Raw genomic sequence first — 24,417 nt, 5'->3', positions numbered from 1 at the left:
GCATTCCCCCGGGGGAAGCTTGCCTGCGACAGCCTGTGGCCCTTGGGCCTCTCCATGTCCGTACCCCTTGTCCCCGCCCACGTTTTGTGGTTTTTTTTTTTTGTTTTTTTTTTTCCCTCGGGGATTCAAGTGCCGAAGCGCCCTGGAAGCTGGCCAGTGCGTCGCGCAGCCCTGATTTCACACCCCGAAAAAGTGAGGAAGCACGGACTCTGCCTCATTGCTAGGGGCAGGGCACTGGGGCGTGGGGAGAAGCAGTACTCCAACTACATGATTCTGGGGAGGGATGCAAACAACTTCCACTTCGCAGTTGCACAGCAAGCCCTTTCACATTTCAGAGACAGGTGAATGGGGCATCGTGTTCCAGATATTGGACAATTTAAGGCTTCCTGGAGGTCGGGGTGCATTGTCACCCACCAGTGAGGCTGTGTTGGGTTCGGTCCTGGGCTGACCCCAGTCTCCAGTAGGAGGAAGGGAACACACCCTCACCCACTATAAGGGCTTGGATATAAGGACCCTACAGAAGCGAGCTCCTGCCCAGTCTCCAGGCAGGTGGGAAGAGGGAAGCAAGAGCTGGCACCCGCAGCCATTGGAGCCCGGGGGAACGTCGGGGCCGCCGGCAGTCGAAACGTCGGCTCCTGTGGGGCTTCGCTTCTCATCCACGGCCCCAGCGAGCCGGGGTCGGCGGAGACCGGGCACTCTCGGTGGAGACCGGCGGCTCCTGCTCGTCGGCGGGGCGGGGCGCGGTCAATGGGCCGTGCGAGGCGCTCTTCGCACCGCCGCTCCCAGCGCCGGCCCGCGGTGTACAGTTAGCGTCAAATTACAGCAATTAACAGGGCACCGGAATTTAATTACACAGCCCTGCCCCTTTCCCACCCCCCTCGGTCCTGGGGAGACTCCTGCTCGGGGACGACGCGGAGCTAAGACGGACCCGTGCAAAACGGGAAAGGGATGGGAAAGATGCGCAGAGATTTCGAGGTTCCAAACCCTGCCGCCTCTCCGTTCCCCGCTTGCTGCTCGCCCTGCCCCCTCGAGTCCTCTCCAGGGGGCGGCAATTTTGGCCCCGTAACGATTACTTAAAATGCCAGCTTTTATTACTATTTTGCCGAGAGGGGTGGGGAATTAATTCGATTTAAAGTTGGCCTTCTGCGAAACGTTCCCAGTAAACTTGGGGGCCACACTTCTCCCGGTAGGATCTTTCCTTTCTGCCTAACTCCAGCGCTCCCCACACGGGGTTAAATCTCCGGGCACAGGACCCACAGCCCGGCTCTGCCCCGCGGCACTTGGCAGCGAGGCGGCCCGAGCACAGCCGGCCGGCGGGGCGTGAGCCAGGCTTTCGGGACTAGGGGCAGTCCTGACTCGCACCGGGCTCATCCGTGCTCTTTTTTTTTAGCCTAGGGGAAGAGGGCATGGGCTGGGCGCGCAGCAGAGCCCGGTGTTATGGGGCGCTCCTTTTCCCCTCCCTGGGGCATTTGGTGACCGCACTTAGGGGGTGAATTCGAGTTCTCTGGCCCGGGCGTTTAGAGGACGCCTTTCCCTCGCAGCCTTGAGGGCACACCCGGCCCGTGCAGGGGACAGGAATTGCCGCACCCTGAGCTACTGTCATCCCTGAATTGCCAGCTCTGTCTCGCCCTGCCTCCTCCCTGTGCAAAGGGAAGCTGAAGCTGAGGCACCTCCTCTCCTCAGACAAAACTGTCTTCTAGCGCAAAGACATGTCCTCGCTCCTCTGTGTCACACCGTCTGGTTCACAGCTCGGTAGTGATTTTGGCAGGTGGCTCCGAGGGAGTCATCGCGGAGCTCTGTGCGCCCTGAATTATTTCCGATGGACGCACCGGGTGCCTCCCCGTGTGTCACAGCGCGGGCAGCACACGGGGCAAAGTCCTATCTGCTTCCCTTTCCCTCCACCGGCAGCTTTCTTATGTCTATGAACCCCGCCACGGACCTCTTCCCAACGAGAAAGTAGGGAAGAGATGGTCCTGGGGGTCATTCACCTTCCCGGCGTCGAGGTTCCCCAGTCGGTCTGAGTTACCGAGCTCACCCCTGAGTGTCCCCACCAGCCCGGCTCCCAGATGCCGGACGGATCATTCATACTCCCTCCTGCCTGTTCTGCCGGCCCGCAAGACGAGCCGCAAGAACATTTAGATAAATCTGGCTTCTGATTCTCTGCGGGGAGTTTAAGCTTGGTTATTCTTCTCACTGTTGCTTTCCACTGTTGCTTCCCAGTTCTCCCTGCCCCAATGCAGCCCGGCTGGGAAGAAGCTCAACGCGGCTGATTTCCCCCGGCTCACTGACACATAAATAGATTTGTTGGTGGTTTTGCTTTTTTGTTTTTTGGTTTTTTTTTTTCTCTAAAGTAATTTTTGGCAGTGGCCGGCTTGCGCCCGTGGGGCCACTTGCAGCTCAGGCGGCCCCAGGGCCGGCAGAGGCGGCGCTCCGCTCCGCTCCGTCCGGGACAGACGCCCCGCGGAGGACGCGCGGCTGCGGGGTGAGCTCGCTCCCCGGCGGGGTCGGGAGGAAGCACCCCCCGCCCCGTCCTCAGCCCAGGCTGGAGTCCCGGAGTCGGTATTTTCGGAAGGAGAAAGGAAGGATTCAGGTTGGTGTAGGTCCACCTCGGCTTTTACGAGCTGGGGGGAAGCGCGATGGCCGCTGTCCCCGGGATGAGGGCTGCCTTCACCGTGCGCACAGGGTGTCTTCCCGGGCTCTCCTTACAGCAAGCGGGGGGCATGAAAAAGAGGTAAAAACCGGCAGGACATAGAAACACCCGAAACACCGCAAACCCTACAAAGCAAAGACAAAAAAGGAGAGGAAAAAAAAATACAGATACTCCCCGCCCTTTTTCACTCGCACTTTGCGGTCCAACACGATTCAATTACTTTTGGGAGGCCGGTGCCGGAGGAGGGGAGGTGCTGTGTCTCGGATGTTAGCGGAGAGGTTTTTCCTCTGTTGATCTGGGGGTTTGTGTCCTGTTTTTATGCCCTGCTGTGGGGCAGACGGGTCCCCGGGCAGAGCAGTCTCAACCCTGCGGCCACCGGATCCGGGAGAGCCCTTCCGATGAGCGGCTTGGGATGTTGCAAAGGAGAGAAAAGAAAGGATAAGAGAAGAAATCCGTATGTGGCTGTCTTGTCCACTGTGCTGTCTCCCAGCTATTCAGCCTAGCAGAGTTTGGGTTTTTTTCCAAGCCCGCTTCCCACAGGAGAGAAGTTCACCGAGTGCAACAGGTCGCTTCAGCTGCTCCCGGGACCTCACGAAACCAAGTGCCCACTCCCTGTCCTTCCTCCTCCGGCTCCCCGCGTCGCTACTTTGCTCTGGGATAGGCTTTGAAGGGGATGCGGGACGTCCCGCTTGGACAAGACGCGGAGCCGTCGCCCCTGCGCAGCCTCTGCAGAGGAGCAAGAGGAGAAGGATGAGGATGCTGTGTCCCTGAATTACGGCACTGTGGTACCTTTCCGCGCGTCTCTGCCATTCCCCCTCACACCCCACACCCCCTTCTGAGACCGCCTATGTCCCCGGCCCGGTGTGTGAATCCCCAGTGCGTTGTCAGGAGGCTGATCCGTTTGGAAATCAGCAAATAAATACTTAAAAATACATACAAATAGCAACTTTTTTTCAATGCCAAATGACGGTGTGGGAGAGGTGTTTGAGTGCAATTTTTTGGAAGTGAATTGAAAACTTTTTTTTTGGAGGGGGGAGAAAAAGAGAAGTTTTTTCCAAGGAGCACGTGGGTCTCATCTGCTCCTTTAATATTTATTTGCTAAACTAACTACACTAAACCAACTAAACAAGCAAACCGGCAAGTGATCAGAAGGTAATACTGAGCACACACTGCGGTGCCAGTGCAATCCAGCTACCGACGACTGGCCAGTGTTTGCATGAGCAACCACATGGTACAAATTCCCATTCTCTGGATGGGTTTTCCACCAATTTCCCTACCTCATGGGGAAAGGTAACCGGTGCATTCTGCTTCACCTGATACCTTTCTCAACCTAGGCCCTTAGGGGCTAGCTACTGTCATTGCCATGTCCAGAAAACAAGCTCCTGAAAAGATTATCCCTATGAGTAAAGCATTGGTGGGGTAAAACTCCAGGCTTTGTCTTTTTTTGGATTCCCCAGGGAGTAATTGTATGGTCTCAAGTACAAATATGGTGAGGTTTGGTTGTTTGGTTTTTTTCCTCTTGCAAAGCACAATAAATTCATGCTAGAGATACCGAGAACTTTAATCTTTAGAAATATAAATCTATCCACTAGATGCAGGTCAAGATCTTATTATTTGTTCACTCCAACTTTCTTCTGTCGTACATTTCATTTTCTAAACAGACAAAACCCACACAGTTTTAAGAAAAAAAATTGCATTTGCAGCTTGGATATAAAATTGGAGTATTTTCTGGGCAATTCTGGCTGCTCACATGTCCTTCAAAAAGCTTCTGCATTTGAAACACAGGCAACTATTTTGCCAACAACCTCATAGCTGCAGTAGATTGCAGTTTTACTGATCATGCCACCCCTAAATAAATACAAATAAGTCCTATTTTACATTTATTTTCAGTTTTTGATCAATAACATTGTCAGATGAAATCCAGAAAAAGATATGCTGCCTAAGGTCCTTCAGCACGTCATGTTTGATGAAAGGGTTATTGCTAATTAAAAATGTTCCAAGAAGGGCTGTTTTTCTCTAGCCAAAACTTCACTGCCTTTGCTACCCCCTTGCCCTAAAATCCACTGATGCAACTGCACATATCCTGAGTACAAAACGCAGTTACACTCCAGCATTAAGCCTCCACATGGGGAGTTTTGCTTGGATTAAGATTTCGAAACTGAGCCCATAATAAGATATGCTATAAAACCTCAAACAACCCTCCTCCCCCAGGGATATTTATCTTACACATTTAATTGCCCAGTAAAATAAATTCTGTATGTGTACACTTATATGGGAAGGATTTTGATCTAGTAATTCCAGCGTATCTTCTGATCTGTTGCAGCTTAGAATGACATCCTTGAAAACTGTGGAGAAGCAGAAACTGTGCCCTGCTAAATAATGCCTATTCAGCTGCTAAATATTTACACATAGGCAGGAATGAGCTTTCCTTGTAATGCTATCTCTTAACTCTATATTAGCATTCAAGAAGAAAAACAAGTGCAAGTCATTTAAGCATAGGCCAAATCCCTGCTTCTGCTAAAGCAAATAACAGAGCTCCACTGACTTGCATGGTGCAGAACGGGGCTCCTTCGTGTTACCTCCATGTCATATTAGCACTGTCATTTTTGTAATGACTTCCCTCTTACAGCACTCACTGCTGTGTAATAAGCTTCAACAAACCCTCGAGAAGTGCAGTGTTATTAGTTTATCTGCTTTACAGATAAGTAAACTGATGCAAGGGGAAGATAAGGAATTTCCCCAAGGTCTTGCAGCTGGTTTGCTTGCGATCAAGGGAAGGAAAGGAAACCAGGGAGAGGGACGGAACTAACCACCAGAACATGTCCCATAGCCAGGAAAGCTAAATGAAGAGGAGGATCAGGAAACTGGAAATTCCATAAAACAGGCCATTTCCAGTCTGACAGCTGAAAATCAGCTACTCCACTGCTCTTTGGTGGCTAAGCTTGGGCACTCACATTTGAAACTCTCAGCTTCTCCAATGACACCTTGGTGTTGCATCCATCCTGGCATGACATGATATAATGGAAGTGGAATTTCATTTTCAGTGCATTGAATAAAACACCCTAATAAGAAGTATTTCGAAAACAAAGCCTGGCATTTCCCACAGCAGAGTTTTAATAAAATCTGCTTTGATATTTCTATGCTAACATTGAAACTGCTGTCTGCAAGGCATATATTTTAAAGTGTCAAATAATTACAATAAGACATATTACTGGAAAATGACTGTTGGAGGCTCTGACATCCAAAGCAAAATTATTCTGCACAAAAAAAAAAATCTCTTAAATATTTTTCTTTTTTTTAACAAGAAACTTCCAGAGCTCTAGTGTTTAATCTAGCCCAGCTTGTATGCAGCTGCAATACATTTAGCCTTTAACATTGGCTCTAGCCATTGTCCTAGGACATGTCTACACCCCACGACACTTTATGGTATTAAAAGAATTGCTGTGTGGCTACAGCAACTTGTCACTAAGATATATCACTCAGTGGAGAGCAAGACAAAACAAAGCCACTGAACAACATGGCTTTTTTTTTTTTTTTCCCATGGCAGCTTATGCTATGGTTATAGTTTGCTTGGCTCAGATGTGTTTATGTGGTGCTTCATACCAAAATGTCCTGCCTGCCTGAGAACTATGGAGTAAAACTTCTGGAGGTGAGCGAAAGAGCAGGCTGTGCACTGGATAATCTGGTGTAATCGTTCCACATAGCCATTGGAGGAACACCAACCCGCTACATGGACAATCTCATTGCAGTCAGGACTGATGAAACAGCTCTTGCACCAGCCTCCTCCCTCTGTCAAAGGGATACGAGGGCGGGTTGGAGGTTATGGTTGACAAGCGCCCACATTACAGCTGTCCTGGGATTTTCACCTTGGTGTCCATTCCAGCAACTGCAGGCACCACCACACCAGGTTCAGCTCATAGGGACAAAATGACCAGACAGAGGTTTAGATCATCATCTTCACACCCAGGAACACAAACACTTGGACCCTGGACAAATAAACTTTTTATTCTCCGAAGCGTGGTATTACTACACTGGTACAATGGCAGTTTTCCAAATTCATCTGGGAACTTTGACCAGAACAAATTTGAGGCCATGCTTGCAAGTGCCGTGCAAGAAGGACGAAGAGACGCGCCAGCCTCCCACGGGAATCAGAACCCCCCACACACACATCGGGACACATCCCATCTCTTCCCCAGGACACCCTTGGGAGAGGCACAGAGTTACCAGCAGCCAGCAGCCACGCAGCCTGTTCACACCGCGCTAGTGTAAGCGATTGCGAAGCCCCAGTGCGTTTGCAAGTGAAATCAGCCTTAGGCTGATGAGCTGCTCCCTGAACGCTGCTCTCTCCGGAGCGGGAGTGAAGCCCTCCGACTGCACTGGCTGAGGAGCCTGCCAGAGAGAAGCGATAAAGGAAAAAGGCTAAAGCTTGGGTTTCTTTTCCTAAGACTTTGGCGCCCCTGTGTGTCTTCTTTTCGGGAAATTCAGCTGAAGAACAACCCCAAGGTTTTCTCCCTCTAACCCAGCGCCAGAAGCACTGCACTCGATGCCAATGCTACTCAGTAGTCTGATTCTAATTCGAGCTGTGCCATTTCCACTCCTTACTTCTCCTCTTTTAGGTACGGGAGGATTGCAGAATTGCCTTTTTTGGCAACTTTATCCAAAGTGACTATCATTTGCTTTGCTACATGCCTTTATCTCCCAGTGTGTCTGAGGTCCAGACTGGAAAGAGCCTTAAAGACAACAGGATTAAAAAAAAAAAAAAAAAAAAAAAAAAAAAAAAAAAAAAAAATTAAAAATTGCGGTATCTCAAGTCATCGAAGTGTCAGATTTACAAACTAGATGGACAATGCAAAAAATTGCATGGGCAATACCTGCAAAATACTTGTCTATATCTCTGCATCAGGGTTGCACTGAAATCAGTTTCTGTCCAAAGGTGAAGGCAGAGGTAGAGTAAATTTGACACAGAAATCTAGGAAAATCCTAAGATGAACTGTAAATATTTTTTTCTGTGAGGTAGTTGGCATTATATACTCATTCAATATCCTCAAAATAACTGTGACACAGAGGAATGAAGTGAATGGCCTAAGGGTACAGGGATGTGGCAGGCAGCTGGACATAGAGGAAGGAAACCCAGCCTGCCTGAGTTCTGGCAAGATTTACTCTGTTGGAGGTCCTGGTACAAATGGGCTCTGCAGAAATGAGTCTCATAAGTCTTTGTCCCCTTTCCTGCCTTCCAGCTGTCAGTCTTTATTTCAAAACAAGTAAGAGATGGGCATGTCTGAGGGGTGTGGTGTTTATTTGGGGCTATTTAGAAAACATAAAAACACACGGTCCGCAAAGTGTCACTGGAAAAAATATGGCATGCAAACACAGGCAGGCTATCACTTGCCCCAGAGTCAGCATCACCTGCTTCACACTCAACCTGGCTAACCTGGAAAAGGCCCTCCTTTCCTGACACCCGTGCCTGCCATTAGACAGATGGCTCCAGCTGTAGGCAATGTAGAGGTAGGCCTACCCTGACTATATTTATGGGTGGGTGGTTCCCCTGCCTTCATTTCCCACCTGGAGAGCTTATTACTCCTTTCACCAGCTCTTCCACTGTAGCCTTCCTTGTCAGAGGTAAATCTGTTCCCTAAGGCAACCACACCAGGGGAAATTATCCCAAAAGATTTCTCCCACCTGTTTCCCTCCCTCATTTCTTTTTTTTTTTGTTTCTACCCTTCCTTCATGCAGTATCAAGTTGCCCCACCAAAGTTTTTGGTAAGGCACTCTGCTGAATTCAGGTAGCCAGCCTAAAAATAACCCTGAAACAAAAATTAAGGCATTGCTTAATTCAGGGGACTTGTCCTGTGTTAGGACTTAGGTCATCTACCTTGGTGCCTGCTCCTGTGCTGGATATTGGTATGCCTTAGCTGGTCTTGCATGGTGTGGGCTGCATTTCAAAACCTAAGAACAAGCTGCTATTCAATCTTCTTTCAGACCCATTAAGAACCCCAGCTTTGCTAACAGTCTAGTCCTTATGTGGAACCTTCCCAAGAGTAAAAGCCTTTCCCCATATTCCTGGGAATGCTGCTCCTGGCAACACAACCAGTGGGGTGATACTCCTTTGCTTACCTGAATTTTCTGCTCTCCCCTCACAGAGAAAAAGTGGTGCTCCTATTTTTTGCAAGGCCGGCGGTGTTGGTCACAAAAGCTGCTGGGTGAGTGTGAGGTCAAACTCACCCTGGGATCATAGGGAATTGATTTGCAGTGCAGGAAAAGAGTTTCTATGTTTTTCCCCTACATCAGGGCCCATTGGCTAAATAGGGGAGATATCCCACTTGTGAGGGAGCACAGCACAAACACTGCTCCTAAGGGCTGTAAGCCCCAAATGCCTGCATTAATGGGCAGCACCCAATGTGTTCCTTTGACCAGGTTTACAGGCTGTTGATTGTGCATAAGAATTTAGAGCACGAACAAAAAATTGTCCCATAAATGGGTTGGCTGCATTTTAAACTAAATTAGCCCCACAGTGAATGGCCTCCTCGACTGTATTACAGCATGACTGAGCCTGCACTGGGGATTGAAAGGGATTCATGTGGCTGGTTAAGAGTAATGTTATTAGGATTATTATTGGGGGCTGGACCAACCCCAATAGGAATGCAATTATTCAGGACCTTTGAGCTACAATTATGTGTGACAGAAGAAACCTAACTATGATGGCAGAGAGTATTTGGGCCTTTATGGCTAAGTAACTCACGAGCAGACAGGGCTTAGGGCTCTGACAGACGGGCTGTGGTGAAGCTTGCTGTACTGGTTGAAGATGTTTCCATCTCCAGCCACTCCAATAAAAAAGCTGGCACGAGGGAATTGGTTCCTCAGCCTTAGCTGCTCTTGGTAGGATCTCGACACCTCAGGCTGTGGTTTCACACCACGGAGAGTTCAATGACAACAGCAGCCTTAAGGGATTCACACCCTCTTCCTCAGACTCTTGACGACTTTTTGTCGACCTGCTGGACTGATTCAGTTTGTTCAGGAAAAGAAAAAGAAAAAAGAAAGAGGGAAGGATTATCGTTCCCTCCAAATTTAGGCAGACCAAGGCCTGAAACTGCTTACAGTCTGCTCCAATCTCTCCAGTCAGCTTAAGGCATAGGATGGAAACAGTCACCAAGCTGGAAAACAGGGCCTTACCTTAAACTGCTGCCGAGGATGATTTTTTTTCCTGCCTCCCTTTCATTCCTGTGCCCGGAAAGTGATTTGCTTGCAGCCTCTCGGAGGACAGGAGCGCTAGTCCTGACAGGCAATGTCTCCTGGCTGGATTGTGCCCTGCAAGCAAGGACACAGAAGGCATGTATGATATTGGAATGGAAGCAGCGTGGACTGCCGTGTTTGAAACAGCGCAAAATTTTGCTGATGTTTTCATCTCCGAGTTCGTCCCGGCCGGTTTACACGCGGCAGGAAAAAACTACCCCTTTGTAATGGGTGACTACCTACAATTTATTGGAACAGAGCTGTTGCTAAACACATGGAGAAGCGATGTATTAACACATTGTAAAAGGCTGTTTGATCACCATGGGATTCCAGATGAGCTAACAACAGAAAATAAGCCATGATTCACAAATGACTCATTTCAGCATTTCTCTTTGATGCAGCAGTTCAAGCAAGCCCTGTCTATACACATTCAAATGAGTTCACTGAATAGTCATTGAGCCCAGCCATGCCGTGCTTGCAAAGTCTTTTTTTTTTTTTTTTTTTTTTTTTTTTTTTTTTTTTTTGCGAAGTGTAAGTAGTGTTTTTAAGTATAAAAACTGGGCAATTTCTAGCAAGCCGCGCCAATGCATGACTCTAGTCACTGCTGCCGACATCCCCTTCCGAAGCTTAAAAACTCGTCACCAGACATTTGTTCTCCGTGATTCGAGCCCTCCAAGTGCGGGGTGCCTCAGAAATCACACCCCGTGGTGCGGGCACCTCCTTTCAGGGTGAAAGTTACACACAGGGTGTGACGTCCCAGTGGGACGCTCTTCCCAGGGGCTCGCCCCGGCAGTGCCCGCTCCTGCCTTGCCTTGTCCATACGCCGTCCGTCCGCCGGCGCTGCGAGCCCTCCTCCTCTGCCTCTTCTCCTCGCTGCGATCCTTTATCCAGCATTGCCATCCAGTGGCACCGACGACAAACGACAGCGCAGTTTGCGGATGGGAGCGGGGACCTTCTGCACTTCAAGCGCTCTATCCGGCGGGGATGAGGCTTGGCAGGCTAGCCCGCACTCGGGCAGCAGCCTGGTGGCTGGATGGAACAAGCCCGTCATTTACTGCCAGCCGGCTGTAACCGGGATGTCGCGGAAAAGGCGGCGAGCATTTAACCTAGGCAGGGAATGGAGAACTGACTGAAAGGTACCCGGCCCCTTTCAGAGAAAGCCTGCCAGTGGATCCTGCTTTTATTTGAAGGTTTCTGTTGGGATCTGGTTTGGTTTTGGTTTTGTTCCCCCCGCCCCCGGTGTAAATTCACAGTGCTTTAACAGTCAGAAGTCTGCTTTAGTGCTCCCCCATGGATTGCAGAACCGAGTAGATTATAAATGGTCACTCTTATGCACTCATCTAGCCACATTTCTTTTTCTTTTCTCTGAGATGTTGCTAGCCATGTTGCTCCCCAAAACGTCAAGCATTATGCACAGACATGGAAGACTACTTGTAAAAATTATCTGCAAAAATACGGCATCATTCTTTTCCCAAGAAGACTTGCAGTATTTATATTGACCTAGTCTTTGGAACACATCTATCACCCACCCACTCTTCAAGGCACAGCCAGGTGCCATTTCTTGCTGCCCCGAGAGAAATCCTCTGAATCAGAGGAGTTGCAAAGGACCAAAGCCCAACCCAAAGGAGACATTGACAGCCATTTTTCACTACTATTTGAATGGCAAAAAACTGAAAACCAACTGCTTGTGTTTAAATTATAACATTTATCATCAGTCCTGGCAAATTGGGGAGGTACAAGACAACGGGAGGTTAGTCAATGAAAAGCCCATCCCGAAGAAGGGTTGGAAGGAGGATCAGAGGAAATACAGGCCTGTCAGCCTGTCCTGGGTGCTGGGAAAGGTTATGGAACATATAATCTTGGGTGCAATCACATGGCCCACACAGGTCAGTCAGGGAGGGAATCAGGCCTAGCTAGCACAGGTTTATGGAAGGCAGGTCCAGCCCGACCAGCCTGATCTCCTTTTCTGACCAGGTGATCTGCCTGGTCAGAAAAGGATGAGGGAAAGGTTGCGGGTGTTATCCACCTGGACTTCTATGGCACAATTCTGGACAAGCTGGCAGCCCACAGCTTGCTTAGGGGCACTCTCTGCTGGGTTAAAATCTGTCTGGATGGTCACCCACTGTGGTGGTGGATGGTGCCATATCCCCTTGATGGCCTGTCACTAGCAGGGCTTCCCCCAGCTCAGTACTAGGGACAGTTCTGTTTAATATCTTTATCCATGGCCTGGATGAGGGGATTAAGTGTACCCTCGGTAAATTCATGGATGACACTTAGTTCAGCAGCAGCGTTGATCTGCGGAAAGGCAGGAAGGCTTTGCAGAAGATCTGGACAGGCTGGACTGAAGGGTCAAGGCCAATGAAATGAAGTTCAGCATGACCTTCAGGTGCCAGGTCTTGCACTTTGCCCACAGCCCCGTGCAGCTCTCCAGAATGGGGAACAGGAGAGGCTGGATAGCTGCCCACCAGAAAAGGACCTGGGGATGCAGATGGACAGCGTCTGAGCATGAGCCAGCGTGAGCCCAGGTGGCCAGGAAGGCCAAGGGCATCCTGGCCTGTATCAGGGACAGCGTGGCCAGCAGGACCAGAGCAGTGGTTGTCCTGCAGGACTCAGCACTGGTGAGACCACATCTGGAATCCTGTGTTCAGTTGTGGGCCCTTCACCACAAGGAAGACAGTGAGGAGCTGGAGCTTGTCCAGACAAGGGCAGTGGAGATTAGAGAGTCGCATGAGGAGCAGCTGAGGGATCTGGGGATGCTTAGCCTGGGGAAAAGGAGTGCCTGGGGTGACTCTATCACTCTTTACAACTACCTGAAAGGAGGCTGCAGTCAGGTGGAGGTTGTCCTCTTATTGCAGTAAACAAGTAACAGCTCAAGAGGAAACGACCTTAACTTAGATAGGGTAGGTTCAGGCTAAACATCAGGAAGAATTTTTCCCCTGAAGAGATGGTAAAGCATTGGAATGGACTGCCCAGGGAAGTGGTGGAATCACCATCCCTAAAGTGTTCAAGAACTGACTGGATGTGGCATTTAGGGCTATGGTTTAGTTGGCGGGGTAGTGTTTGATCAAAGGTTGGACTCAGTGATCTTGGAGGTCTTTTCCAACTTATTCTTTGAATATTTAATTCTGTGGTAAGTAGTTGCACAAGAGTTAAAAGGACTGTTTGTTTTTTACAAAAGCTGGGTAAAAGGGACAGCACAGAGCAAGTTCAAATGCAACTGCTGGCCCAGCATCACAAGGCAGGTCCTGCTGCCACAGCAGAGCTTATCACCACAGATCAGAAGGTGCTGGTTGGTGAACACCAGGGGCAGACTGCTTGGGGACGCTGTGGTGGCCTGCAACAGATTTGCCACAGAGAGCTGATAAAACCCCAGGGTGTCTATGCAACTGAAACCAGGGTGGACTACGTGATACTCAAGACCAGGCAGCCAGCAGGCAGAGGACTGCACTCCTGGGGTTCCCATGAAAGCAGTCAGGTCCCAGAAGAAACTAAGAACAAGCAGAAGCTTCATCTAGCTCCCCAGGAGGCTATGTAGTTATCCACGATGATGGGGCAAGAGTAGGACTGGCTGGAGGAAAAGAGAGTAAGAACCCACCTTTGCAAGAGAAGGGTAAGGCAGGGGAGCATCAACAGGCATGATGTGCTTTAAGACTCAATCAAATAGGATGTAAAACACCACAAATTTCATTCTGTACACACAGCAGCATCACCAGAGCTTAGTCCCTGAGCAGGTTGGATATTAAATTGATCAAACTGGTAATGAAAGTGGGAATTGTTCCATCTCAGCTGACACAAGGCAGGTGACCTTATTAAAAAATATGCCAGTGTATTTAATGGGGTAGGGCAGTTTCTTGGGGAATTCATGATTAATGTGGCTATAACTCTGGAGATCCCATAGCTAATGCCCCTGGAAAAAGTCTTACTTCCGCTATGAGATGGCCCAGCTGAAATTCTTAATATGGCACTGTATGAATACGGGCACATAAACCCACCACTGTTTTCTGTCAGAGACACCAGGTTACTCCAGAACTGCTATATTGATTAGAGGACACAATGGCTCATGCTGGACACAGTAATCTGGGTGTGTAAGAAACCTCAGAGCCTGCTGAGGGGTGCAATGTCTCTCTGTGGTCTGTTCAGGCTGACCACCAGGAGCAACTCAGACTCCCACACTCTTTAGTCACAACAGAAGCCACCATCCAAGACACTGAGCTCATGTAATGTCCTGAGCAAGACCTGACCTGGAGAAATCCCAGAAGCTACTGACAACCAACAGCCTGGAGCAGGGCAGTGTTTGCAGCTGAGCTCTGTGTGTGCCTGAAAAGGGTCTGAGAGTGAGAAAAGCAATTGTTTGTGCATCCCTGAGATGGAGCAGGAACTCAGGAGAGTCATAACATCCCAGACCGGAATTGTGTCCCCAGCAGGTGCTGAGGCCTTTGGAAGAGCAAAGGAGATGTGCAAGAAAATGTGGCACTTTTCCTGACACCCTTCCCAGCTACAACCATTTGTAGACCAGGATCTTCTGAGAAGGATGTAACTGCAATGTATCCAAAAATGGTTCTCTGTCATGAACTTGCCCAGATGTGTAACAGAGCCCACAGAGATGGAATAAGCAGGGGCTTAGGGATTAAGCTGCCTGTTTTCTTCTGATTGCTGTAGGTACAGGGAAAAGTGTACATTCTTTGCAAATAAAAAGTAGTATAGCAAAACCTAAACCAAAATGAAGGCTTGAGGTTCAGGCCTAGGAGCATTCTCAGTGTGAGTGACAGCCAAGAAGCTGTAAGTAGTTCCCAAACAGAAATTGAGCTGAACTGGAAGAAAAGAAACAAACACTTGCAGAATTTTGACTGCAGAGTAAAAATTGTAATTCAAAGCAGGATCCAGACATGCTGCAAAAGAAAGGTTCCAGAAAGCACCGTGAAATAACCTGTCTCAGGACAGAAAACAGATGTTAGGAGGCCAGCTGCCAGGTGTGTATAGTAACCGGGCAATCCAGTAAGAAAACCTTGGCCTGGGAGAAGCTGTTTAGCAGGAAAGGGCCAGACAAGACAAGGCTGCTGCAGGAGCTGAGGAATGCGATGTTGTGCAAGGCAGATTTCCAGCAGTTTTCTGGCCTCTTTGCCCCTTTACAACTGTCTTGGCGACTTTCCAGTGACCCAGTATGGGAAGACAAGGCTGTCCCAGCTTCACTAATGTTATCAGGTTCTGTCTTCAGCCCCATGAGGAATGGTGATTGCAGCCACTCCCCTTCCCGTAAGACAGCCGTAAAAGGTTTTTGTGTAAGCAGTTGAACAAGGGACCAAAACATAAAAATAAGCCTCCACCCTGAGCAAAAGCAAACGGGAAGGCGCTTGGCAATTTGAAACACTCAGGAGTGAAGTTTGAGGCTTTTGCTGAACAGTTTTGGGAGTGCGCTCATCAACAGCTCCAGAAGATAACCAGGAAAAAGATGTGGAGATGACGTGAAAACTTGATAGAGCCTAAAGCAGGGCTCCTTCTAAAAAGGGTGATACAGGCTTCCATATGTCTGTGGATAGCAAAGACGGGGGCAAGTGATCCCCTGTCTTCACATTAGAGCTGTGGTAACTTTAAGTGCAAGTTTGGGGCCCACACAGTGTGAGGTGGAGGGCTCAGCAGCACAGGCTGCTTTGCCCCGACTCCTGGTTATACAGTGAGGAGACCCTGGCACTCAGTAAAGCTTCCAAAGGGAAAACAAGGCAACAGAAGTTGAAAATCTTAGGCTAAATCTTAAGAAAAAACTTTGGGCTACAAATGGTGATGTTTCCACTGGTGGGAAGAAAACTGCAGCTATGCAGCACCGGTCAACTTCCTTCCCCGACAGCCAGGGTTTGCACTTCTGCCAGTGGGCTCTCATTACCCACAAAGAACTTGGCATGCTCCAACGGCCAAGGATGTCTAACATCATCTCCTAAGCAGACTTGCAATGCAGTGTGATGGGGCTGCTTTCAATCCTAAAGCCCTTCGGGAGATTCCAGAGCCCCAAAAGCCAGGTGGCACCACACAGATGCTGATGGTGAGGAGAAAAATGCTTTTCCAAGGCAAGTCCTGGCTTGGTTCTACCTAAACCTACTAAAAAATCCCTCCTAAGTAGGAAGACATTAAGGACAGCAGACACCTACTACAGCCCCCTGAAAAAGAATCCTGATAATTCAGTGAGGGGAAAAAAACCGGAACAGTAATCAAGCTAATTTGTGTTGCCGCGAGAAAAGATATGAGATGTGAAATAGCTGTCAATAGGTAAACTGTTAGACTTAGCATTTATTAAATTATTTTTCTTTATGCTTAGGATGAAACACAAATATCACAAATGTTTTTTCTTCATGAATGGTCCAGGACTATCCCCATTTTAACCAAACTGCAATGTTAACAGCAATTAGCAGAGATCACAAGCATATTTCTAAATGATGCCAACCTCCTCTTGTTACCTTTGCCGAGTGTAACAGGGTCCCCAGCCCCGCTACAGCTAAGTTACAGTACTGTAATATAGACCATCAGAGGAAAGAAAGCTGGAAAAGACCTAGAAAATTACCAGGTCTGAACCAGTATGACCCGTAAAACTGCTGAAAAAGCTACTACTAACCTGCCAATGAAAACCATCATCAGGAAAATTCCAGCCTCTCCAGACAATCTAATCCACATTTAACTGTTTATCACTACAAAGCTTCCATTATGTCTGATCTTCACCTCTTCTGATGCTATCTAAGATGATTAGTTCTTGTTCTATGCACAGAGAACAGAGAGAATCAGCTACTCCCTTCCCGTTTGAACCAGAATTTGCTTCTGGTTTACCTTTTTTACATATTTGAAGACTTCCTGCCCCCCCCCCTTTTTTTTTTCCTAATGGCATAATAAACAAATATTTATTTCCATCATTCCTGAAAGTAGGTGTTTTTTAGATCCCCATGAGTTCTCTGCTCATGTTGTACCTGGCAACAAGTTATATTGTCAGAATAAAGAGCATGATAACGCTACATGTTTAGTGGAGGCAATAAAAATAATAACAGTGATCTGATCCGTATATCTGTTCTCTGACACAGCCAGTCACCTGTACCAGCAGCCAGGGCTGTGCTACAGGGCTGTCAGACTTGCTTGGCAGAGCAGGCGACTCCCAACCTGCAAATGGAGTTGCTTTTCTCCTCTGGCTGCTAACACACCTGCATCGGGGAGCAGACCCTTGGCCATGCAGACACCAGGCTGCAGGGACACTGTCCTGCCCTGTCACCTCTCTGAAGGTCTAACACAATCTTCCTCACTTCACACACCGAGGGCAACACCTTGGGCTCATGCTCATAAAGCTAGCAAGTGCCCAAATATTTGCAAAATCCATTGTAAGCTGCCTTTGGACACTCCTCCAGGGCAAATGGTAGCTGCACATGTACAATTGTACTTTACTGTACACTAAGGTGGATTTTAATCTGCAGGGAGAAAACAGATCCCTACCTGTGCCTTGACTACACCAGTGTCAGCTGTAAAATCTAGTCATATTTACAGAAGAAAACCAGCTTCAGCACCACAGCCTGCCTGTCCTCTATTAGGAGGTGTTTAATTATGTCTTGCTTTCCCTGTGCAGGAGGATAAATGAGCAGGGAAGAGGATGCCGTGCTGTTGCTCCTGAGCAGGTGATGAGAAGTAGTCTGCACAGAGGTGAGTACATGTCCCTGTTGGAAATTAATTGGAGGAGGGAGCTGTTGAGTGCTCTGCTTTGGAGCACTAGTAAATCTGATTTGCAAAATGTGCTCTGCTAAGAGGCCAGGAGCTTACCTATTCCCAAAACCTTTGTACTGAAAGTCTGCTGCAAATGCAGAGAAGCAGCAAAGCTCCTGCAGGGTGGGAGGCTCTGTGTCTGGAGCTCGAGAAGGCAGCAAGACAAAGGCAGATGAGATGGATGCATTGTCTGGCCCCTGCTGTTTGTGCAGACAGATGTGCTCACTGACTGTGTGCAATTAGATTACTCGATGGCTTTGCTGGACCATGTGAGCTGAGCTAGCACTTGCCTCAATGTGTCATTCCATCTCTCCTCCCGTTTGCTGCCCGTGCTGCTGTGTTGTGACTGTCCGGTGTCAGTGCGCCCGCCTGGGAACTCCTGCTTCAGGTAGGTTTGAATTTTCTTCTCTTTCAACAGTCAGATTATGGCTGTCTGGGAAGTGCAGGAAAGGCAGGGACTGCTATGAGCAAGGAAAAAGGGAAGGCAGAGGAGTGATAGGAATAAGTTTTGACTGCTTTTATGCTCAGAGTCTGCTTTCGCTTCCCCTGTGCTGACAGCTTCCAGCCTTCCAGCTCAGACAGGGTGAGTAAGCCACGTGCTAGAGAAGACCCCTATCAGGCAGGACTTCTCCAAGGGGAGAGTTTTAGAGAGACCATGCACACTGTAGGACATCCCAAACCAACACAAGATCAAAGCAGTTTAATCATTCAGTTCAGAAGGTGTGAGGGATGAAGAGATCCTTTACTTGGGAAAAAACCAGCAGTCTGTGGCTACGTGCACTTCCAAGCCAGAAAAAACACACGGAGGAAAAATTGTTTGCTCCCTACAGGCTCACAGTGAATTTAACAGTGGTGCCAGCTCAAACTGACAGCTTTGCATGAGAGGCCCAGGAAAAGGAACATCACTCTACAGATGGTTTTGTCTTCACAACAGAATAAAAAATGCCAAGTGACTCCAAATAAACATGAAATGCATCACATTCATCGCTACTGACTGAGGCCAAACAGGAACTCAAAACCAATGTGCAAAACCTGTGCATCTTGCTTTTTAATTAGCTAACAAATTAGCTGAAACCAATTACCTCTATTTGTAAAGGCCAGGAGCACTTTACTGAGTACTAACACTATTCCTAAGATAATATCCTCATTGTCTGGAAAGGTCTATTCTCATTCATCCACAAGGAAGACATTTCAACCCTCAATCCTACTGGGCAGAATGTTTCCACTATAGGAGCCACACCAAAAACTCCTCTCAGGCTAAGTGAAAATTGCTTCAATGCAGGTCCAGGGAACAATAGAAAGGAGTGGCACTGCAAATTTCAATCAGCAGCAGTTTTAGTTCTGCCAGCACAGAACTCTTTTACACAGCCTTTCTGTTAAATTGCATGGTAAATTCGATCATCTATTATTTTTTTGTCCCATAACTCAGTTCTTGTACCCAGAATATGCAGAGGTCCAATGCAATGTACAACAGAAGAAGCCAGGACCCTCATGATGCTTCCACACACCTTGCTGATGATAGGTCCCATAATATGGTTCAGATGTACATCGAGATTTGGCCGCTCCTTGCATCTGAACATTGGATGAGTCTGCAAATCAACAACACCAATACCTGAAAAATACTTTTTCCATTGAGGTGGCTCATGTGACTTATACATTTTTTTGTTTGTTTGTTTGACAGGCCTTGGTTTGGTTTTTTGGTTTGTGTGTTGGCTTTTTTTTTTTTTTCTGGGGTGGGGAGGGTTAGTTTGGTTTGGTGATTATTGCCTATAATTCAAGCATGGGTGTATTTCACACAGAGCAGCACAAGGCAGAACTAAAAAAGAAACCTGAAAAAGTCCCTCAAAACCCCAAAGGTTTTGACAGCTTGATTTCCCACAGCTGTCATTTACATGTATGTTTTCAGGTATCTAAATATTAACAGTGCCAGAGAATCAAGGCACTGGGATTAAGAAGTAGCACCAAGCACGCAGCCTTCTTTTCCCCAAGGCTATTGGTATCAAAGGTTCACAATGACTCTGGATTTCTGCAAAGGTGTTGCAGCAATGTCAGTGCAAGAAAAAAAAAAAACCCCAAACCATCAACAAAACACACGAAGGAAAAATTAAATCTTGCATTGCACCTTAGGGGAATACAATATAAGAAAATAAAGGTAGTATAGAAAGCAATCTTACCCCTAAAGAGTTGCAGCTGAGCCAATTATTAGAGATTAGGAAAAGGCCTGACTCTAACAGGCCACAGCTCTACTCAATAAGAAGAAGAGTGCTATAAAAGAGTGGGTTGGGTGGTTGAGGGGGAACTGGAGTCAGTTGGCTACTGTGAGAAGAAGGAAGAGTCAGTGCTTGGAGAAGCTGCCTATGAGAAACATCAGGGAGGTACTAAACTGGAGCAGTATGGAACCTTTGCAGTATAATAACAACAGATAGTGACCCTGATGTGACTTTGGGAAAAAGGACTCAAATACTAAACTACATGACCCCGTGATTTTGGGGAAAAAGGACCAGGAGAGAACTTACTAAAGTAACTGTAAGAACTGGAAAAAGAATAGTTCTATTATTTAGTACAACGTGTTTATTGAGCAGTGGAGCTATTAATGTCTGTCAAGCATCAGAATAAAAGATTTTGAAGAGAAGTACTTTGTAAACAGAAAAGCTGCAGACCTGAACCAACACTTAGAAATATATATATATATATGTACTGTAATACGTTGTCTGAACATTTGTATAACTATTAGTTCTAAATGAAATATATGAATGTGTCATAATGTTAATTTATTCAAACATGTTCTTCTAAAAATGCTGCAACTCTGTAATTAAAAGAAATAGGGGTAATTGTAGGGGGATACAATATAAGAAAATAAAGGTAGTATAGAAAGTAATCTTACCCCTAAAGAGTTGCAGCTGAGCCAATTATTAGAGACCAGGAACAGGTCTGACTCTAAAGGTCACAGCTATAGCCAATAAGAACAGTGTTTTAAAAGAGTGGGTTGGGTGGTTGAGGGGGAGCTGGAGGCAGTTGGCTACTGTGAGAAGAAGGAAGGGTCAGTGTTTAGAGGGCCTGCCTATGAGAAACATCAGGGAGGTATGAAACTCTTGCATTATGGAACCTTTGCAATATAATAACAACATTGCACTCCTGTGAAGAGCAGACTCATCTCATTTTCTGCGTGTAGCTTTACTTGTTTCATATGGACCATGTTAGTAATTCAGGCTTCAATAACTAAGAATCTCCTTTCATATCTAGATATATATATATATAATGTATATATTTTGAGATCCTAGAGGCTTTCCTAGCTGTGTAGCAGATTACACTGTTTTAAAAGATTACTGCAGTTTTAAAAGATCTGACAGTTTCCAGGACATCCAAATGCCTTGAAAGATCTCAGCCTTTGTACTTCAGAAAAGCTACCTGTGCTCTCTGCCTCCAGCTGAGACCCTTCTCAGTGAAACCCAGACTCCTGCAGGAATGCTGGCATCTTTCCCCCTGCTTTTCTCCTTCCACATCCTCCTAACTCCAGCTGGATGGAGTTCTTGTGTTAAGACTATGGCAGGAGAGGGGAAATGGTGTTGCAGGCAGCTGACCCAGTGAGGAGCTGGGAAGGCAATGAACTCCACAGTCTGTGGAATGCACAGAGGACAGCAAGAGGCTGCTGGCCTCATAGTCACCAGCTGTCATGGCAATTTGCCTTTCTGAGGTGTCAGACAGGGGAGTGATGTTTGTTCCTGGGTATAATTCAGTGTAGCAATCAAATTGGGAAGGAGTTGGAAGCACTCTGGGCATGTCTGTGCTCCCTAGGACAGCATTCACCAGTGACTGAGCTGGGACATGTTTTCCCCTCACCGTGGTGTTTGCTGTGCTTTTCTTTGCTACACTTGGGTGGTGGTCTCAGCTCAGGATCTGTGCACCTTTAACAAACTGTACTGCTGGCCTGCAGCACCATTTCTCCTTCTGTAGTGCAATGCTCTGCCCACTCAGAACACTTACTGGCAAGATCTCAAATCAGCTGGTTTTGCCTCAGCATTGCTTCACATTGGAGCAAAATAATGTGATGTTGAGAAAAGTTTGCGTGCCCTAAACATGCTGTGTCATGGCAGGAGACCCACATGAACACACTCTCAGCTGGAACAAGGAGACTTACCAAGGATTTCACTTTAGTCAGAGCTATGTCAAGCTCTCATTGCATAAGCATGTTATACCAGATGCATTCACAGTTCTTAGAAATACAAATGTCTCATCAGAAAGCCTAGGGTTAATTTAAATAGCTTAAATAGCAGGTTTTGCTAACCTAGTTCCTTGTGATGGATGTATGCCTGGAACTCATCACAGTTCATCCATTCCTCTTAGTAGAAACTGTTTGTCAGATTTCAAAAGTGCAAATGAAAATATTGCTGAAAAAAACCTGATGGCTGTGATATAATTTGACACAGGGGCAAAAATTCTCCTGCTTCTTATATGTGAGTGTTGGTGGCCCTACGTGAGAAATGAAGAATAGTGAAGACAGAAATATAGAGAGAGGATGGATGAGTGGTTCTTTATCCTGTGCTCTTTGGCTGGTAAGTGCTATGTATTGAACTGGGTTTCTGATTGTTGCTTTCTAGAAATTGTGCTTATCTGGAATATCAAAGAGCAGAAAGGCCACAGTAGCTTACATATACGCTTGATCTAGTACTGTAACTGACACTGAGACATATTGAAGTAGTATTTATTTCCTGTTACAAGTCTTCCACAATTCAGAAGCACCCCAATGCGTCAGTGATGACTGACATTGTGATGACATTGGGGTCATTAAAGAAAATCCTTCAAGCAAAAAAAAGAAGAATGGCATGAGATAAACATGATGTTTTCCTGTCATAGGCTACATGTACAAAAATTTTAACAGCTATATGATACATACAGGGAGAGTGGGGAGGAAGCAGTTAAGAACATAACCATACATTGAATTTGGGGACACGCTGAAATATGTGCCAGCTTGCTCGTGGGCAAGACAGTAATTAAGCCATACGTCTGTTTAATCTTCAGGGTGCTGTAGAACAGCTTCCATCTGCAAATTGTTCTTCACTTATGCTGCTCCTACATCAGTGATGACTGTGCAACTATTAATATTGAAAGTTAAGGCAGCAGCTGCACGCTCTGCATCAGATGGATCCACGAGTCCGCCAGCAGGAAGCAAGCATAGCCATCAAAACAAGCTGTTGGTGGTGTCTGATGTTGTATTTCAAGGGAGACTTTTTCTGAAGAGCAATGAATTGCTCCTCTGTGCAACACACAGATATTGCCTTTTTGCTGTTTGAGTCTCAGTGTTTCACTTCCATTTGTTTTCTATGCTGTTAATTTGCAAGCACAAAAACCTCTTTGGAGGCTGAACTTCTCAGCAAGCTTGATTTCAGCAGAAGCCTGTAAAGCACTTGTTGAGGACAAGGTGTCCTTCTGAAGGAAAATACCATTCAGAGAGCCCAGCTGCACAGAATACGTCACACAGAAGCACCGCATCACCTGCGCCCTCGCAGCCGAGGAAGCTGCCTGCACCCTTGCCTACCTCATGACATTGCACAAAGACTTTGAGATCTTCAAGCTTTTCTTCAGGGAGCTGTTCATGCTCCAGAATGTCCACTGCGTTCATGTGGACATCATTCAAGGAGCCATTTCCCTTCCAGCAGGCAGCGCAGATTTCTCAGCACCTCCCTGGTTTCCTGGGCAAAGAGGGTGATCTAGGGCAGCACCTCCCACCTGTGGGCTGACCTCCACTGCCTGAGAGACCTGCTTGGCCTTGGCTGTGCCCTGCTGTTACCTACTCAACACCTGTGGTCAGCACCTCTCCTTGAAGCACAACAGGGAGATCATGCAGCTGCTGAAGGGCCTTGGGGGCAAGGACACCGCACCCAGGGTGCTGCCACCTCCCCACGTCACCACATGCACCAAATATGTGCACAGGGAGCAATTCTACTCTTTCTTTTCTTTCGTGCTGTGGACATTTGTGTGCAAATGTCCATCTGACCATCTGTTTTGGCTCTGTGTCCATGGCCATCACCTGGCTCTTTGTGGGGCTCCTGCTGCAGGACCAGCATGTTCTCCATCTGCTGGCATGGCCTGAGGACACCAACAGCCCTAAGGGGCACTTCTGGGTGATGCCCTGCAGGATCCCAGGTGAGCACAATTTATTCTACTTGTTTCTTCTGTAGATAGACTCATTTGTGCTTGTTTCACATGTGGGCAAAGCTGGAGATGGACTTCTTACAAGGGTGTGCAGTGACAGGATGAGAGGAATGGCTTTAAATTTAAAAAGGGTGGGTTTGGATTACATGTAAGGAAGAAATTATTTGCTGTGGTGGTGATGTGGCAAAGGAACAGGCTGCCCAGAGAAGTGTGAATGGCTCATCTTGGCAGTGTTCAAGGCTAGGCTGGATGGGGCTTTGAGGAACCTGGTCTAGTGGAAAGCGTCCCTGCCCGTGGAAAGGGGTTTGGAACTACAAAATCTTTAAGATCTTTTTCCAACCCAAACCATTTTTCATAGGTGCACATGCAGAAGCATTATCTGAAGTTGATTTTGATGAAATAAAAAAACTAGATGAAAAATTGAATTGTTACATAATGCTGATCTATCAAATAATCTTACTGACCCTTTCTGAGCATCGAGGGAAAGGTGACTGTGCTGTCCAGAATGTGCACTACTGTTCCATGTCTGAGCAGAAAGATGCCTGGGGATCTAAGTCCAAACAGAAATCCTTGGGCATTTCAGCTGATTCACCTGTAAAATCTGAGATGATGAAAAGAGAAGTCATAAAGATTAAAATATGCAATCTATGCAAGCATTG

At 47.2% G+C, this 24,417-nt stretch overlaps 1 protein-coding gene and 1 long non-coding RNA gene across 2 annotated transcripts; both read left to right on the top strand.

Annotated features, from left to right (window-relative positions):
* Window positions 1-917: 917 nt before the first annotated feature.
* LOC132326704 (uncharacterized) lies at window positions 918-3,590 on the top strand. The gene is made up of 2 exons (XR_009486318.1): window positions 918-2,590; window positions 2,988-3,590. It is a non-coding gene; the product is annotated as an uncharacterized LOC132326704 (long non-coding RNA).
* Window positions 3,591-6,742: 3,152 nt separating this feature from the next.
* Window positions 6,743-23,784, top strand: GCNT2 (glucosaminyl (N-acetyl) transferase 2 (I blood group)). Its single transcript, XM_059841241.1, is given in 9 exon segments — window positions 6,743-6,915; window positions 8,791-8,850; window positions 9,897-10,111; window positions 10,658-10,947; window positions 22,875-23,237; window positions 23,239-23,270; window positions 23,272-23,365; window positions 23,367-23,593; window positions 23,595-23,784. Coding segments are annotated over 9 exon segments (1,644 nt in total).
* The last annotated feature ends 633 nt before the right edge of the window (window positions 23,785-24,417 follow it).

The sequence above is a fragment of the Haemorhous mexicanus genome, chromosome 1, assembly GCF_027477595.1.
Source record: "Haemorhous mexicanus isolate bHaeMex1 chromosome 1, bHaeMex1.pri, whole genome shotgun sequence".
In the NCBI taxonomy this organism is placed as follows: domain Eukaryota; kingdom Metazoa; phylum Chordata; class Aves; order Passeriformes; family Fringillidae; genus Haemorhous; species Haemorhous mexicanus.
The sequence above is the reverse complement of the archived record's forward strand: the minus strand, read 5'-3'. Positions and strand labels throughout refer to the sequence as shown.